Below are 19,499 nucleotides of genomic sequence, written 5' to 3' on the forward strand. Positions count from 1 at the left end.
AACAGACAAGGAATAAGCAACAGGGAGAGATAGACGAAGCATAGAGGTTGAAATGGACAGAGTGATGGACAGAGCAGACAGAAAAGATAGCAGGAGGAGGTGAAGATACAATGGGTAACAACAGAGAGACAGAAAGGGCCCAGGACTGACACTCTGTTTGGAAACAAGAAGTGGCGCGAACAGGTTTCTGTGTGATAAGCCCGAGCTGGACATGTTTGAACTGGAAGGGTCCTTCACAACTCTCCATGTCTCCTGCTTATCAAAAAGTAAAACGGCTTAATGAGCACAGGTCCCTCAAAGTCAGCCAGTGTTTGTCTTAACTCTGACACAATCTCTCCTCGTGTGTTTCCAGCTCATACATCAAATACTTTCTCCCTATCACTGTTCGCTCACATACTCCTGGCCTTTATAATTAGAACTCATCATATTTCTTCACCAACATCTTTATTATCCTGTTGCTCGGACTCCACATAATAATGGGATCAAAAGAGTTTCAGTGTGAGCCTTTTGTCCTTAAGGACCTCCGCTCCTTTTTAATCTTTTTTGGACCAATTAAAAAAAGCAACACTGATTTTTTTTGTTGCGGCAAAGGTCCCAGAAGACTATGCATCTAATTACACAGATAAATAAATAAGAAATAACCAGACTAATATAAGGTCATCAATATATCTCTATAAAGATTAACAAGGTCAATTAAGATTCCTTATGATTTATTTCCTCTGTCAGTATTTTTTTTTATCAGCTGTATATATGCACAGAATCTTTTCATCTGCGTCTCGGAGCTTTATTGGGAAAGAAGCCCCGGAGAACAGAGGTGATGGCTCCATGTCTTTGCTGGCAGAAGCCACTAGTTTGATATTTAATTGATGAAGCAGAATTATTCCCTTAAAGAGTGTTTTTTGTTTTATCATGGCAGCCAAGAAGAAGGATCATTGTCCCCTTTCATGTGTGAACCCTGTTTTGTTCTCTATCTCTCTCTCTCATTGTGCAAGAATGAGCAGTTGTATATCGCCACTGGGCAAGTACTGAGAGATCGGCGAAGCAGGGAGCCGGTGAGTGGGGGGCAGAAACGGGAGGAGGGAAGGAGGCTGCTGTGAAATATGAAACCGCTGCTGTACTAATCGCATGGGAGCAACGGCTTTCCAATTTGGCCAAATAAGCCAGGCTATCTTTTTAAATATAACAAAAACAAACTATCCTGGGCCTTGGTGTGTGTTTCTTCTCCTCTGGAAAACAATCAAACTTTGTAAATGATTAATGCCATTCCACACTGCTACTGTATATTCTCTCTCTGAATATCAAAAGTTTTTCCCCCCCTATTTATGTTTAAAGCAAACGCAATTGTGCTCAAAAAATCTCCTTGATGCCTTTCCAGTTAACCCACTTTCCATGTTTTTATATAAACATGTCTTCGAAAGAATGAGAAAAAAGCAGATAAGCAAGCAAACAGCCAATGAAAGCCTGGGTTGAGTCGTGGAGCATGGCTTGTGATTATCACAGTGCCATGAATGTGTAGACCAACAGGGAAACATTATTTAGCACAGAAAAAGAAAGACGGAGAAACACAGTGTAATGTTTCACTGCATGTGTTTCTGGGGGTTCTGCTGTGCCACAGATACACCGTCTTAAGCCACTGATCTTTGTTTAGTTACAATAGCTTTTTTATTTTGTTTGAATTATTCTATAACTTCTCTTCTATGAATAAGCCCCCCCTCCCCCTCCCCACATACAGTATTGTTTACAAAGACGACATAGAAGCAAAGAAAGCAAATCCACGTGTCTGACATCTGACAAATTATAGGCAATGTTAGCAAATTAAGTTTCTTCTACAACCGAACGGGGCACCAAATTCCCTCTTACCAACCAGTGTGAGAATGAGAGTTACACAGGTGGGATGAGTTGTGATAGGAACAGCAGTTATTCAAATCTATATTTTATTATCTGCTGTCTTCTTATAATGATTTGAAGTACTAAGAAGTCCTTCGAGTGCCATTCAAATGTCCCTTTTACAGCACTTGAACAAGGGCAGAGCTTCATAAAGGAGGCAGGAATTTTCCTCAGTTTAACTTTATTAAAACAAATATGGCTGTTTTTTCTCATCTTGCTTTTTGGCAAAAAGCACACCTTAAAACAACATCTGGTTGGCTTCTGTTTAAAAAGTTTGGGAAGCTGCTGGGAAAACTAAACTTCAGAAGAGAGCCTTTTGTTGAACACATTATTTACAGCATGCTGTTCATGCTTTACATTAATGCAAAGACGTCTTTAACTGTCATGTCAAGAATAAAGGTTTTATTTAGTTGAACTGGTAGCTTTGCAAAACAACTTAAACTATGACTGGAGTAACTGTATTATTGAAACAAATGCACTTACTGTAGACATAAAGAAGAAGGCGTAGGAGTTGCTTCGGCTCAGATACAAAATATTTTGCCCATTAGAATAAAAACCTTAAAAGGCAACGCTCTAGGTCCTGTTCGGCTTGAGTGTTTGTTGTGTTGTGTATTTAACTCCTCTGAGCGTCGCTCCAACAATGACCCTCCTCTGGGAATATGACAATCGTTTACTCATGATAATAGTTTTCACGTTTTTCACACTTAATGCACTTGACGTGGAATGTGTGTGAAACATTTAAGTTTGTTTTACATTAAACAAATGATCAATATGGTGCCACCATTTCTTTTTTCCCCCTTACTATTTGTTATTATTTGTACTGCTGGTAACTGGATCACCAACTGCTGTAAAGATACAAAATGTTGAGTAGAATATTTAATCTCCGGCACTGTAACACTTTCTTCCAGCAGCACTTTGAATACTAAAATGCTTACTAACATTTGCCAAATAAATTCATGGGTAAGGGGTCAAGTCAAACATACACGACTCTGCGTATTTAGCTGATATCTTTCCATTGTTGTTGATTCTCTCAATTCCATATCTTTACTGTCTGACTGTGACGGGTTTTGTTTCTTATGTTCTCTTCTGTCTCTATCATCAGAGCATCTTTGTGGTGATACCTTCGGTGGGGTTGCTGATTGTTGCATGACTCCAATTGTGTTTGCAAACTCTCAATAATCTTGTTTGTTTTCTGATGTACTACTCTCAAGTTGACCTTTGTTTATGGAATTAATTTAGCAGGTGTTTTTTCCTATATATCTATTTATTATTTCATCTCTAAATATAAAGTGCATAATGTATACTAATCAGTCTTGGGTCTGAATTCCGTTTTGCAACTCTCAGGTGTTTGATGCCATTCTTCCTGACACAAGGGCCACAAATCAAAGAAATACTCAATCAGCTCAGATGCCTGAGAGCATGTATTTGCTGATTTGCATTACAAGTACATAATATTCACGTTGAAACACTTGAGTCGTAGAATACTAAACATAATGTATGTGTATTTACTGTAGACACTGCATTGGTTTTAAGCAAAAACCTGCAACAGATGGTCTAGTGAAGGCCTGGAGAAACGCAGGTGTCCTAAGGAGGACACCGGAGAGTGTGTTAGAGAAACACAATAGTGTGTTTCAGTTGGTGCTTTGTCTACCTGTCTCCAAACACCACCTCTCTCAGGCCCCTTTGATCTAAACACTGAACCTGCCCTGCTCTCCCAAAGTGAGACAGGCAGCCCTGTGTGATCCTCTAAACAACGTGTGTGTGTGTGTGTGTGTGTGTGTGTGTGTGTGTGTGTGTGTGTGTGTGTGTGTGTGTGTGTGTGTGTGTGTGTGTGTGTGTGTGTGTGTGTGTGTGTGTGTGTGTGTGTGTGTGTGTGTGTGTGTGTGTGTGTGTGTGTGTGTGTGTGTGTGTGTGTGTGTGTGTACATGCGCGCATGTGTACGTATACTGTGTGCTCCGCTAGCCTTTTTAATGCTTAAATAAAGACTCAGTTTTCCACCGGAGACATCATCCCAGCCTGCGTCTATGGGGAGCTGAGCTGCTATTGAGCTTTCTCTGTTCTGTAGGCCTGATAAAAGCATTGCAACAGTTCAGACACCAGCTCAGCAATTCATATAGACAGAGCTGAAGATAAGCCATAAATCATAGAACAAAGTGATTGGCCTTCCCCCCCCCCCTTCCCCTTATTCTCTTCTGTGTGAGTGGTATGCTTCACATGTGACCTTCCCTCTTCTTTCTCCTGCATGTTTGTGTTTTCGCAGCACTCCTACTTCATCGCCCCGGATATCAATGGACTGCCAACTATCCCTGAGAGCGTAAGTATTCATGGGAAAGAAAAGAGACACTAGGAGATTAATAGAGGGTCCCTTTATTCTGGAAACATTTCTGTCTCTAATTATTCTTAATCAGAAACACTTGTCACCTATTGAAATGTTTGCATCATCCTCTTGTTCTGTTTCATCTCCTGTGGTGCTTGCACTTTTAATGCCAAAGTTCTCTCCTTCTTTTGAATTGGTATTCAAATTGTAGCTCTAGCATTGAAGTCTTTATGACGAGGGCCACCTTAAAACAGTTTTATGAACAATTCAAGCAGAGATTAAAGCTATTTCCCAAACATACTATATGAAATGGTTTGAATCTGTATATCTTATCAATTTATGTTTTACTGCAAAACACAATGAACAGAAGTCCCTTTACTGCCTGTCTGTCTTTACTCTGGCACTCACCGTCTGCAGCATTGACACTTTACTGTAAGCAAGGACAGTTTGTGATGTACCTGAATATCCTTCTGTTCCTGTCTATCTCCAGAGGAACCTGACAGAGTACTTTGTGGCTGTGGACGTCACCAACATGCTCCAGCTCTACGCCAGTATGCTGCATGAACGGCGCATCATCATTACCTCAAGCAAGCTTAGCACTGTGAGTCCATTCCTTCCAGGTCCTTCTCTCAGCTGCAGCTCAGCCCTGCCCTGACAGGCACAAGGGGAAAGTATTTTAGAAAATAGTTCATGTACTGCAGGCACAGGAGTTCCTTGAACATTTTACTCAATTGCGCTGAACTTTTTTTGTGTTTTCAGTCTTTTAAAGTTTCATTCTTCTAGATTCCTGAACTTATTGCACAGTATAATGAACAATACAATAACAAAACATCAATATTATGTACACAAATAACATTCCATAGCTCAGTGAAACACGGTAGATACAAATACAAATAATAGTATATATTCTTATCAGAAATCACATCATATTATAATAGCATGTTTACCATTCACAGTCATAGAGTCACAGTTGCTATTTTTTGCTTCAAGTCAAATCCAGATACCAATTTGCCCTCTTGAAAAAGTATATATCTCAAATGTAAGGACTGAATCCTAGATTGAACATGAATCTCTTCATCAATAATCCAGCAGGATATCACGCCCTAATTAGTGCGATGAGGATATTTCTCTGACATGGCTAAGCTACTTGTACAGAGAAAGTTAGGCTGATATGTCTGCCCCCCCGCCCGCCTCTTTGCCCAGGCATCCTGCAGTCAGACGGCCGCACTATCGCGCCCTGACAAGCTGTGAAATCCCCACTAAAGCTGGATTATATTTGACTTTTGGTTTATAACTGCAACATATTAATGTCCGAAAAGCCTTAAATTATCCCTTATTACACGCCTGAGCTCTATAACATAATTTAAAGTCCCTTCTGTCTGTACGTGGGAGGAAATCTCTCTGTGTCTTTCTCCCTCTTTCCCGCCCTACGTTCCTCATTCCAACCTCCCCCCGTTATCTATGTGTCTGACGAGGCAGAGCCAAATGTTTATGACAGATGAGAGGGGAGAGGGAAGTGATGTCACCCAAGTACGATCTGTATCGGCGGTGTAGCCCGTCCTGCCTCGGTATCTACGAGGCTGCAGAACACTGAACAGCCGGAGGGGCCTGTGGGTGGTGATGGGTGCTGGAGGGAACGGTTCCCATGGTCTCCCATAGGAGCTATAATCAGAAAGAGCTGTAAAAATTACTCAGCCCTCAGAGAATATCACCTGTCTCCCCTCAGCACCTCGGACCAGCAGTGAGTCGGGCTGCACACTGCGCTGTGACACCAGGGTTACACCATGTAAATTATCAGACTCAAGGGTGAAAGTTTTTTTTCTTTTTAGCAGGAAAAGGGGGTGGCTGTGATATTTGTCTGTGATTTACAGTTTTTCTGCTGCTCCGAGACTAATCTTGACTTGTTTTTTTAACAAATTTATGTCGACAGGATTTTTTAAGAGCTTCCACGTCAGACCTTTACCTCTGTAACGCTTTCATCCTCGGCAAGCCTTCATCCACTCATCTGTCTATCCATCTTCCTCAGGGAGCAGTGTTTTGGTTTTGTAGCAATATATGTCAGGCACTGTAGTACAAAGGTATTTTCACATCTCCACTGGGATTACTATCAGGCCTGATGTTATTACTGCTCCTGTGATGCGTTATGTTTTGCTGTTGGGTCGAATGACCTCCAAGTTCAAGTGGAAATGGCTGCTACAATTCTGTAAGACATCTCCCCGCATGTATACATGCTTAGCTGCATGCCACACCACTATCCTGTGATCAAATACCTTAAATGCTGCAAAATATATATTTAACATCAGAGTTTGTCAACGTGTGTGTTGAAGTCAGTGTCAGCAGTCACCGGGTGAGCAGGTAATATTTCTATAGTTGCTTTGCACAGATAGAGGATTTATGTGAGAAGGTATTGTTAGTAACATCGTTAGTACCATCCAGCTGCTTTTCACCACCTCCGCCTGTCCAGCCTCTCAGCCGAGCAAAGAGAAACGGAATAGAAAGTGGAAAGAGAGAGAAAGACACGCACACACACACAGAGATATCCTGCATTTATTCTGCCTGCTCTAGGTGCTGGCTGTGTTAAAGCCCCCGGTGAACCCAGCGTGTCAGTCTGCCGGTACATGGCGGCGCGTCTCGCAAGCAGCCAACAGCAAAGGAATAAATCATGATCTTACAACAATGCGTCAGTTGACTTATTGCTGTTTCGTGACCGGAGGTGAATGGTACCACTGTTTTAAAGGCTGGTCGGCGGTGGCGCAGGGGCGGGAGCCAGCCGAGCGTGCAGCCTTGTCATAGGGCCGTATAATAGGGCTGCAGCGGCCCTTCCTCTAACTAGTCAGTTGGGAGGACCCCCACCACCATCGGCCCACCACCCTCCGTGTCTTTCATCTGCCGCGGCCCCCCAGCTCTCGAGCCCATCCTCTGCCCTGTATATCGCCCGAACTCAGAGAGCCTGGCCCGGCTGACAGCAGCCCTCTCATCAGCCTGTCAGGCCTATGCTAACAAGGAACTATCCATCCACCATGCCCTAGAGTGCCAGCTGTCTCTCTGTTTCCTGCCTTTTCCTCTGTTCTTCTCCTCCTCTCCTTCCCTGACTCCTCTCTGCTTCCTTACTTTCTCTCCATCTTTAGTTATTCTTCCTAGCTGACACACTATTTTCTGTCCATCTGTCTCTCACTCAGCCTGGCTACACCTCTCTTTCTCTCTGAATTCGCATCCCTCTTCCCTGGTGTCTTAATGCGTCTCTGTGTTTTTTGGAATCTGCAGAACATCGGGACATGTTCCCCTCAATAGACTCATCTCAGCCCCGTGCCATGTGTCTGACTTGTGCCGCTGTGAACGAGTATGTGCATATGTGCACTTTGTGGGTGTTTGTGTCTCTTTTACATGCATCTGTTTGTGTGTCTTCTGAGCTCACAGGTGTTTGTACCTTATGTCTTGTGTCTTCCTGTGTGGGAGGCCTGGCGTTAGCTGTTACCTGTGTCGTCCTGTGTGCCCTCTCTCTCTCTCTCCCTGTGCCACCTACTTGTTTGTGGAACACCTGCCTGACACCAGCGTTTGTCAACAGAGGGAGAAGCAGAGCGCGGGTAATTGGTGACTTACTCTGTGCAGGGGAGGGGAGAGGATAAACCAACTGGAAGGAACGAAGGAGAGGTTGCAACGGACAGAAGGACAGCAGGATGAGAGGAGGGAAAACCGAATAAGAAATGAAGAACTTGGATGGAAATGAGGCTGAGCAAGGAGAAGAGAGGATTGGATTTGGAAAGTGTGTAGGGACAGAGTTGGAAGGAAAGGCGAGTGGAGGGGAAATGAGTGTTTGAGGCTGGTGTTAAGAGGTCAAGAGCAACTCTGTTGATACCATTACTCCCGTCAAATTGAATTACATTTCCTGCAGCAGCTATTTGTCTCACACCCCGCTCTTGCCGTAATTTAAAAAGTGCAATGGGTTCCCTCATCTAAGAGTATGCAAGGAGAGGTGATGTGTGTTGTTGTGTGCTCAATCCCTTCAAATCTCCATTACACTGCCGTTGAATATGAATAGAATGCGAAAGAAGTGTATCGACAGCAGTTTCTGTGTGTTCTGTCAGTGTTTCACTTCAACGTGCCCAGTTGTTCAGGTAAAGAGGAATGGTGCGAGTGGAAACACACTGCTCACTGAAGGAGGCCGCAGAGCTCTGAGTTGCAGTGTTTCGAAGATCTGAGTTCTATGGTGCGTCTTTAAGGACACATCACTGTTGAAGAGTTGTGTAGCTCTTCAAGCAGCTCGAGAGGCGAGCTTATCTTAATATGATGATGCATGAACACGGAGAGCCGTCAGAAGAGTTTGGGATCCATATGTGACAAACATTTTGTTTTTTTGAATACATGTGTCATAATTCAGCTTCTTGGTTTATTTCGTGCAGAAAAAGAATAACTGGCTGAATCCTTATTACATACTAACTAGATTGTACTGTGAAGTTTGTGGTGTACAAAAGTCACACAGTTCATTCAGTAAGCGTACATACGTTTGATTTTACAGTGTGATCGTAATGGACAATATTGTCCTACAATGCAATGCACAATAGAAATGGGGGCTGCTTACAGCTGGAAAGTGTTAAAACCCATTTTAAATGGTTGTAAAACAGTTTTGTGAACACAGCAGAAAGAAAACACAACTATTAATTTCTATATAAACATTTGAATGCTTATTTGAGACATTACAACGTTGCTGCTTGATTGATATCATTAACACTGTTCTTGATAGAACAATTGAATTATGTAAACCATCTGCAAATACCGTATAATAAAGTAAAACATTTAGTAGTACTTACTTTAAACTACTATTATGTAGTTTGAAAGGGGACAAGGCAATCGTCTCACACCCCATTAATAACAGAAAGTGTGCGTGACCACATATCTTAGGTGCATTGCTAAGTACTTAAAAATGTCAAAGCTTATTGTGTTTCTTTTTCACAACTCTCTTTTCTTCTCTTACTTTCACCTCCTCTTCTCCATCTCTTTAGGTCTCTCTCTCGCTGTCTCTCGTTTCTTTAGTCGCGTGGAATGGATCTTGGGAAACCAGTGTTAGTGTGGACACTCTGTGTCTCGGCTGCAGGGCGCTAAAAAGCTCTCAGGGCAGAACCAAAGACCTTGACTGCTTTGTGAAGCAGGCTGTCGCTGTATAATCGGTTAGCTTTTCTCAGAGGAAGGGGGAATGCGCACACACACACACACACACACACACACACACACACACACACACACACACACACACACACACACACACACACACACACACACACACACACACACACACACACACACACACACACACACACACAGTGTAAGAGGCAGGCAGCCCCTCATTACCGGGCAGAGCCCTGGTCCCTGAGGACTGGACCCAGCACCTAATCCTGTATTTGTTCTTGGGGACTGTATCTGTGATTCTCCATTGAATGGAATATTAAGCACCCAGGTCTTTTGTGGAGCGTGTAAGCCATTTGGCTCCACTCATCTATTATTTATCAGCCTGGCAAATATTTTATCAGCCTTAGCCTCTCATGACCCACTCTCATGTGAAGACCCCCCTCTAAATGATGGGGAAAAAAGGTGCGATTTCTCTCTTTTCCTATTTATCTTCCTTTTACTTTTTTTCCTCGTTCGTTCTAAAACCTTAACAAGGACGAAAGGATTTGTATTAAGCTGAATTAGAGAAGCAAATATGTGAAGTATTCCTCTGGAGTTCTCTCCAAATGTTCTTATCTCAGGCACACTGCCACCTCCATTGCTTTAGAGATAGCATATAAAAGGGAAAACAGAAATCTGGATTTGCTTTATAAATCATTATCTTAGTTTCAGTAACCCCTCTCCCCTCTCGGCCAACTCCCCCAAGCCAGCAAACTCAGCCTGGGAAGAAGAGAAGCAGAGAGAGAGACTCCTGTTTTCCCTTTCAACCTGAGAGTAAATCATGCCGGTTGGGGGGCTCACCTTGAGGCCTGGTGGAGATAATTGGAGTTGGTTAGCGAGGTGTTCTGTGCCATTACCTCCTGGTACCAGCGAATGGCTGGGGCTTGTCTCGCACTCCCAGAGGAGGAATACACTCGCCTGTTGGCGCTCCGCTAAGTGTGTGCGTGTGGCTCATGTACGTATGTGTGTATGTATATCCACAGCCGGATAGCTGACCTCTCTTCATCACAATTTAATGGCCCCTCACTGTCCTCACTTTGGAAAAGTGGAGAAGGGGTGTGATGGTTTTGATAGTAGCTCTTCCACCAAGTGCCTCACTTTCAGACATTAATATTCATAGCATTGATTTATTTTCAGAATTAGCAAAAAAACAAACTGTTTGCCAGGGAATTCATCCTGACAGGAGCGTGGCATTGTTGTGTTTTATTTGAAGGCGGCAGGCAGCGGAAATATGCATATGCAGATACACAGAGCAAGACACCAATTAAATGTTGATTAAGTCCTAACTATTGTGGGACTGGGTGTATGAGTTCTTGTGCAGAAACAATAAATAAATAAAAAAATCATTGCTTTTTCTATCCTATGTGAAAAATGAATACAGTTAAAACAAACATGCAGGGACACACACACTTTTAGTTTGAAGCTTTGGAGATGTCCAGTCTTGATGTTGGGATGGATTTAGAGGGTGGGGCACTCTTTATCCTCCTCTGGCTGTGGTAGCTTTCAGTCGCTAAGCTCACCCGCTTTTGTCCGGTCAATTGTGACATTGTGTGTGTCAGTGAGCAGGGGGTCTCCTGGTAGTGTGTATGTGTGATAGTGTGTGTCCGCTTCACACATTGACTGTGAAGCTGCAGCAGTATAACGCTGGCTGCTGCTCCGGGGTCCCGGCGGTATTGGCCTAGCCCGCAGTCTCTCTTGGCTAACTCATGTTTCATTCTTTGGCAATTTGCCCTAATGAAGTCCCGCAGGAGCCCCTCAGACCTCTGTTCTCTTTCCATATTTAATCATGTTATTTTAATCTGGGGGATGAGCTAACGCCTCTTCCCCCTGCCGTGTCTGTGTGTCTCAGTGTGTGTGTTGCAGGTCATTACTATAGCTGGCTTTTCATGAGATGGGATGTCAAGAGGGGGTGCCGGATTTAAGACAATGGGAGACAATGACTTTAATTTTATGTGTAATGTTGGTTTGACAATGTAGAGAGCTCCTTTGAAAATGGATGCCATATTCATGTGATTGCTTCTCATTATTTGTTAAAAAATATTTAATTTCCTACTCTAAGTAGTTGGGGTAATTTAGATTTTTATGGGGAGTGTCAGAACAGTTTTTGTCTCACTTTGGTCTGTTTGGGCAGGTCACAGCACGATTCTCACTTTGAAAATGAATTGAAAAGCAGTTCATTATGAACACAGGGCATGCATTTGCTCTAATGTTTGGCCATTGAATATATATATGTTTTTAAATGTCGAAATGCCAAGTGCAATACTATTGGAGTGCTGACCCACAACAAATGAATCCATATGCAGGAAACATTGGTTTCATGTTCTCCGTGTGTAAAGCACGTGTTGTTCACCTTCACATCAAGTTGTCTCTCTTATTCTGTGTTGCTGTCACGAGTTTAAGATAAGGCTTCCATCAACGGGTTGATCTCCAGCTTTCATTCGTTCTTCTCTTGTTCAACAATAGCTTGCAGGTTGTGTGTTCATCACAACAGCACTAGACATGTCGGTGTATTTTCTGAGGGCTTTTGTTTTTAAGCAAGATTAAAAGGATGCTCAATGAAATCATACAAATTGCACATTGACGCATCAACACAAAACATCACCAAAGCATCAATCTTTATCATAAAAACAGGATATTAACATGACATTGTTTGCAAGGAATAGTCTTTGCTATTCTGTTATAGTTTTTAGCAGGGTAACATTTTAGATACGTTTTCGAAATGTCAGTATATGTGACTCAAAGTTATTTTGACTTGTTGCAATTCTTTCCTTGTTGCAATCCTTGAGACTGAAATCACAAACCTTCTGTTAAAATGTTAAACTACCCGTAGTCATAAAGCATAGAAGTGTATTTCCTTTTTCTTATTTTGTTCTGTTGCTTTGTAAAGTTATGTTGAGTTTCTCCTCTGGCTTCTCTCCCTCTCTGTAGTTAACTGCATGTGTCCACGGTGCAGCTGCTCTGCTCTTTCCTATGTACTGGCAGCACATCTTCATCCCTGTTCTGCCCCCGCATCTTCTGGACTACTGCTGGTAAGGCTGACCACCTCTGAGACACACACACACACACACACACACACACACACACACACACACACACACACACACACACACACACACACACACACACACACACACACACACACACACACACACACACACACACACACACACACACACACACACACACACACACACACACACACACACACACACACACACACACACACACACACACACACACACACACACACACACACACACACACACACACACACACACACACCTTCATGCTCATCATAATAAGTGTTTACACCCACACTCTTTTTCTTATTCTTTCTATTATTTTGTGTCGAAACACATCTCCTCAAATTCTCTCTGTCTCCAAGTTCTTCATATGATTCCTCTCGGGGGGGCCTTCTTCTCCTGTGTGGCCCCTCGACATAATGAACGACCTGGAACACCTTGCTCCATATTTCATGCCGGTGAAAGCACTATGCTCTCATCATCTTAGCCCTCTCAGGGGTTCATTACCACCCATCCATCTCCAATCCAACATATCAGAATGGACTTGATTGAAACTGAATAAAGAGCTGAGGTAACGGCTCATCTACAAATCTGTGTGTGTTCATATCAACATTAGATATGTACATATAAAGAGAAAAATCAGAGTAGGGAAGTCAGCTTATGTAAAAGGATCTGTTTTTAGTTGAATCAGTGCCGGTAGCGTATTCAGCTATTCATCACTGACAGTAAAATGTGATTTTCAACACTCTGTAAAGACTCATCATTATCTAACTCAATCACAGGGGTGTCCTCCAAGCACCGATTAGATAACTACATTATATTACATGCTCTGTGTGTGTACATGTATTTGTGTAAATGTTGGTGAAAGTCCGCATATTCATGAAACAGAGGAGACAGCAGCTGAAGTTCAGAGCTCCTGTACAGGCCTGCTGTTTGCTGTGCATTTACTTTAAGTTGATTAGAAGCCTGTGGCTCCTGCATCCCTCTGCCCAGGAATACACCGACCCAAAGCTGATTATTGGCTCCTCTCTTAACCTCGTCATAGAAATGGATACAATTATTTGACTGTTTTAGATTTTTTTTTTTTTCATAGTTGAAGGGAAACATACTGTATTATTCAGCTTTTCCTTTAAGTAACTTAAACATGAAGATAAATATCTCATAAGCAAAGAGTTACATGGTAATAACCATGCATGCACAATTCTCCCAGGAAATTAGAAAACATTTTACCCTCCTACCCTTTAACATAGTGTTCCAAGTCTGTCGTTTTTTTCTGAGTTTACCTTCTTTTTTAGAGGAAAACCCGTTAAAAGTGCTGCAAAAGGTTGGTATTGTTAAAATACCAAATAGTGTTAGTAATAAGAGAAGTTGTAGCTTTGCTGTTTTTTTTGTTGTATTTCTGGTAAATTAATGCTTACTTAAAGCCGAGACAGACTTTACAAAACCTTATTGCATTAATTTAAAAGGTTAGGCCATAGGTCAATGGCTACAAAAATAAAATACTCAAATGGAAGTCCTGAAAACATTTAAAAAGTAAGACCAGAACAGCTTTGCTTACCCTGCTACACACTCAGATTAATCTAAACGTTTCTATTCTTTGTGGAAATTATTTGGATTCAAAAATGTTTGGTGGCTTTGTCATTCATTTAAAGGTGTCGAGATACACTTTTTGTTATATTCCATGGAATGCTCTTAACATCCAATAGCAATGAATATCTTAAGTGCTTTGACAAAAAATCCATTAAAAAATGTCTTCTGTGGAAGCCGTAGCGCTGTAAAAAGCACGACCAATCATTTTAGCCGGCGCGGCTAAAATAACTGGATGGCCCACCTGCCTGTCAGCCTTCCATCTGTGCACACACTTATCTCGTGCCCTCATTGGTCATGTGCGCGTTCGTGTGTGTTGGAGGAGGGGCTCTGTAAGGAAGTGGCAGATTTTCTCCGCTTGTGTATTTTCAAATTGTAGTGCACTCGAGCTGGTTTCTCTAAAATGACCTACCCCACCTTTAAAAGATTTATTTAGGGAACAACATGTGAAAACCCGTTTTGCTGCCTATGTTAGGATTATGTTTTCTCATGCAGAGTTTGTTAGTTTCAGTGCATCCAGTGCACATCTGTTGCATGACAGTAGTTTTTTTAATCAACCATTTTAGCAGTTAAGAACCTTTAAAATAATATGAGCTTATGTTCTTAGCTTTTATGATTTTATATTTGATTATCAGATGTTAAATAATTGAAGTAAAAAAAAAAATGCAATCAGGTGTTTTATTACTGACAGGTCATACCTTCAGAGTGAATACAGAATAAGTATATCTTCTTTTAATCAAGCTTCATTTGTTTAAGGGGAAGTTTGCTGAGAAGTTGGCTCTTCTTTAATTATATAAGAATACTGCTAAAGGCAACATACCCTTACTCTGAATAGGATGTGATTTATACTTATTTTGCTTGATAAATAACTTAAGATTAATCAAATATCGGCTTAGTCAGTTAATTCATTTTCTATATTATCAAAAAGATATCTTTAACTGTTATCTTTTAACTTTTTCAGATGGTTGTGTGAAATGTACTTTGCTAGTAAAGCCTCCACCAATATTGATATACTGTCTGTAACAATCTGATATTGATATTGTTTTGTTTTCCTCTCTCCATTCACAGTGCCCCCATGCCATACTTTGTGGGAGTTCATCTCAGTCTGCTGGAGGTACGTTAGTCAATTTGTGGGTATGCATATTATGTGCATGTAAATAAATCTACATATTATTCTATGTGCATAATGCTATATTCTGCTGCAAATTGACATATGTATGTGAACACTATATGAAATGTATTATATGAATATATATATATATATATATATATATATATATATATATATATATATATATATATATATATATGATGATCTTCTTTAAAAGGAATAACCAAACTACATTTAAGGACACTATATGAATTATAAAATATAAAATCCTAATGTTTCCTCTTTGTATAAAAAGTCAGGTTATGCTGCATCTCTTTTGGTGAATTGTGCTCTTAATGTTGGTCTAAAATATTCGGTATTTTATTCCAAAACATTGAATATTTATTTTTTAAATGTTTTTTCATCTTTATCTCTCTGTCTTGCTTCTGTGCATTCTTAACTAAAAGTACAAAAGACAGAGGGAGAAAGGCTGAGAAAGCCTCTGCGAACAAAGAGCTTTTTCTATTTCATTGTTAATCCCTGAGTGTTGGTTGGGGGCAAGCCGTCACCAGCACTGCTGTTGTGTGTGAATGCTTGTTAAAGGCACGCGCGCTTTGCACTTGTGTAAGTGTAAGTATGTGTGTGTGTGTGTGTGTGTGTGTGTGTAATTGTGCAAATGCATATGTTGTAATGCAAATATGTATGTGTGTGTGTGTGTGTGTGTGTGTGTGTGTGATATCTGTCTGACAGTTGCGGCAGAGGCAGTATTTATCACACTCTGCATCCGTGACAGACCCCCTTTCCACCACTACATAATTAGTCCAGATCAGCATGTGAGCCTCCGCTGCACATGCTGTCACAAAAGTGACAAACTAGAAATTCACACACTATGCTGCCTCCCCCCCACACCTGCCTGCATCCTGTTCCACACTGAAATAATAGTTGAATTTGTCGCCATCAGGATGCATACAGCATCACTGTGTTGTTGTTGATGCATGAGGTTCTGGTGCTGTGGAAAATGTTTGCGCAATCCAAATGTTTCCTCTCAGTGCCATTCTTCATTTTTCCAGCGCGTGTGTGTTACAGTAAAGATGTCCTAACATTATTTTTCTTACACGCCATTTTTCATTGCTAATCGTAAAGGAGTGTGATGACAGTGTGGTTTTATATGTGACCGCTGTGCTTTCTCCTATTCTAGGGCTTCAGTGCAGAAATGGCTTTATCTGCTAGGACACACACCTAACTAACCACACCTTTCAAATGTTAACTTAATTACATGATTTGGTAATTTACCAAACTATATTCTTAGGCTTTTTTTATTTAAAACTTAACAAACATCCATGATTCACCAAATCTGGCAACAATCAAATGCAGCATTTTACAGATATTTATTATATTCAGTTTTGTACGGCAGATTTTAAATTGTTAATATTAAAACAACTTTTGAATGCAAAATTGGAAATGTAATAATATAATATTTAAATAAATATAATAAAAAATTAGTTGAAGATTTCTTACATATTTTTAGGATTGTGAAGAGTTTAAATGACTGTGGCAGCGTGAGCACTGTTGCTGATAACACCGGACATTTCCTCCTTTAGAAAGTACGCAGCCGATCACTGGAGGATGTGGTCATTCTGAACGTGGACACCAACACCCTGGAGAGTCCTTTTGATGACCTGCACAACCTGCCCAGTGACGTGGTGAGAACACACACACACACACACACACACACACACACACACACACACACACACACACACACACACACACACACACACACACACACACACACACACACACACACACACACACACACACACACACACACACACACACACACACACACACACACACACACACACACACACACACACACACACACACACACACACACACACACACACACACACACACACACACACCTACCTACCTTTTAGGAGCTTTTCAACAGTCAGCATTACACATGACAAACAGAAGGTTCCTTTTCCCTCATTCATATCAAGTTTCATAATTACAAATTCTCTTTCCCTCCAATATACTCACGCACGCACACACGCACGCACAAAAACCTACACAGACAAACACATACACATGCAGAAACTTGTCAAAGTACAGCTCTGTCCCCTCCCCACATCATTAATGACTGCGGCACAGGCTCCTCAGATTGTGGCTGTCTAAAGTAAACTCCCGTCGCGTCGTATGACGCTTGAAGGCGAACAGCATTCCCCGACCATCAGAGGCTTGTGGGAAAATGTGCAACTCCCTTCCCTTCATCTCCATCCATTCTAATCATTATTTCACAAAGTCTTGCATTTCTGCCTGCCCACTGGCACGTTTCTGAGAGCGAGAGATAGGAGGAGGGAACGAGACAGAGAAAAGAAAGAAAAGGCAGAGATGGTTGATTTTCTAGGGGGAGAGAGTGGGAAGAAGGGGGCCAATTACCAGTGTGGGCAGTGAAGCCACCTGCCAGTGCATCGTCTCTTTAATTAATGGAGCACTGACGCCGGTCAGCGATACAGGAAGCATCGCCACAGCGCCGGGGTCACTCGCACATTTATACACACACACACACACACACACACACACACACACACACACACACACACACACACACACACACACACACACACACACACACACACACACACACACACCACTTTCTTGTCTTCCCCGTCTTTGTGGAAGTGGGATCTGTTTGTTTAGCTGTTTTTCTGGGTGCATGTATGAAAGCTCCTCTGTGAGTCACTGAGGCTGTGGCGCACTATTACCCACACTGCTAACAGAATATTCTTAGGTTCCACCGCCTACCGACTCTTGGCCTACACGCAATATATAATTCAATCCACTGCCCAACAGACTCCAGACCTTGTCACACTCCCACACTTCTGGTTCTCCTGCCTTAGCACTGCTCAGCATACTATGGCTGCTAGTGTGCATTGATGCCTCCTTATGACCTGCTAGAATGCGATCTTTCCCGACATTTGAAACAATTTCCTGCCTACTTTTTTAGCCTGTTTACCAGCCTGCCTTACTGCCTGCCTTACTGCCTGCCTGCTTTACTACCTGCCTTACTGCCTGCCTTACTGCCTGCCTTAATGCCTGCCTGCTGGAGTTTCATGACACCTGTCTGCCTTCTTGTCTCTCTCACAGTTCTTGCCGCCAGCCTGGACGTTTCACACCCGCTGTTAGCTTCTCCTGCTTGTTTGTCTTCTGCATGTGCCTGTCTGGCTGCAGTACCTCCTTTTCACTTCCTGCCTGCTTGCTTTTCTGCACCGAGGGACTTGAGCCCTAAATTAAATTGCAAACTGAGTTTGTCATAGAAAGGAGTCAGGGCTTTTGAAAAACGACAGAAGCAGAGAGAAAAGCCTTTGTCTTTGCCGTGTGATAAATTAAGTGGCAGGCTCAGAGCCTTTTTGCTTTGATCCCCTACTCGCCATTTTTCCTTACTAATGACAGAACATAGCCCGCATATCATGTCAAATTACACCACCTGAAACGGAAACCTCACTGGCATTAATATATTTATTGCAACAAATTGTTGTTGTTTTTATTCGTTTCACTTTTTTTTCTTCCTGTCTCTTCTCATCTTTTCACCGGGGCTAGTAGATTAATAGGGAAGCGAGCAGGTACTAATTGAGTGGAATTCCAGGTCTCTTGTTAGTTTGCTTGTTAGTGATGAGGACACGCCACATGGCATTTGATGTTTGTGTTTACAGACAAGAAGATGTTTGAGGCATTGTGCAGTTTGTCAAACAGAGCTCTGACATTTTGATTAATGCTGAGCCTTCTCCGCCTGGGCTGAGCTGCCGTGCGTCGTGTCTGAGCTATTTAAACACTCTTCATTTCTCCCTAATTCTCAGTGTAACACTGGCTACTTAACACTCAGGCTTTATTCAGTGTGAAACTGAAGCCCTGAGACCTATAAAGTAATGATTATTCTGGCTTTAAAAGCCCAGCATCACTTTGTATGAATATATAAAGCATGAAATGGATTAAAAGGTGAAGGCCACAGGCAGTCTTTGTGCGTCTTTTAAGTCTAACTAAGAGTGAAAACAAAGCACTCTGATGTTGATTTAAGCAAACCTTTAGAGATCTGTCTAATTATAGCAATGCAGGCTGTGAGCACATGTGGACTCTATTAAAGCGCTCGGCTGACCAGTGGCCGTGCTTTTAGCAGGTTCAGAGTTCACAGTTGTCCTGAATTAGCCGCCCTCTTTCAGACAAGACCCCTACACCGGCTCCACTTGTGCCCGCCCCTTAATGGTCTTTTCCCGCAACTTCACACATAATATTTCAGATTTATTGACTATTACTTATGCTACCATGCCAGTAGTGGTTCTGTTTAGCAGAAAAAGGAAAAATCTGAATAACAGAGTAATTGGTAAGGGGTCAAAAAAGGATGCAACAATCTATTCGAAAATTGTGTTTG

At 41.9% G+C, this 19,499-nt stretch overlaps 1 protein-coding gene across 2 annotated transcripts in view; it reads left to right on the top strand.

The window, feature by feature from the left end:
• dennd1b (DENN/MADD domain containing 1B) overlaps positions 1-19,499 on the top strand; it is a 106,011-nt gene that overhangs the window by 51,526 nt on the left and 34,986 nt on the right. The window contains exons 8-13 of one of the 2 annotated variants that reach the window (XM_079641956.1): positions 993-1,052; positions 4,148-4,201; positions 4,695-4,805; positions 12,296-12,396; positions 15,046-15,091; positions 16,669-16,770. In XM_079641956.1, coding sequence (XP_079498082.1) covers positions 993-1,052; positions 4,148-4,201; positions 4,695-4,805; positions 12,296-12,396; positions 15,046-15,091; positions 16,669-16,770 — 474 coding nt within the window. The remainder of the gene's footprint in view (positions 1-992; positions 1,053-4,147; positions 4,202-4,694; positions 4,806-12,295; positions 12,397-15,045; positions 15,092-16,668; positions 16,771-19,499) is intronic. The other variant, XM_079641957.1, reaches the window with a different exon arrangement.

This window comes from Notothenia rossii, assembly GCF_949606895.1.
Source record: "Notothenia rossii genome assembly, chromosome: 1".
In the NCBI taxonomy this organism is placed as follows: Eukaryota; Metazoa; Chordata; class Actinopteri; order Perciformes; family Nototheniidae; genus Notothenia; species Notothenia rossii.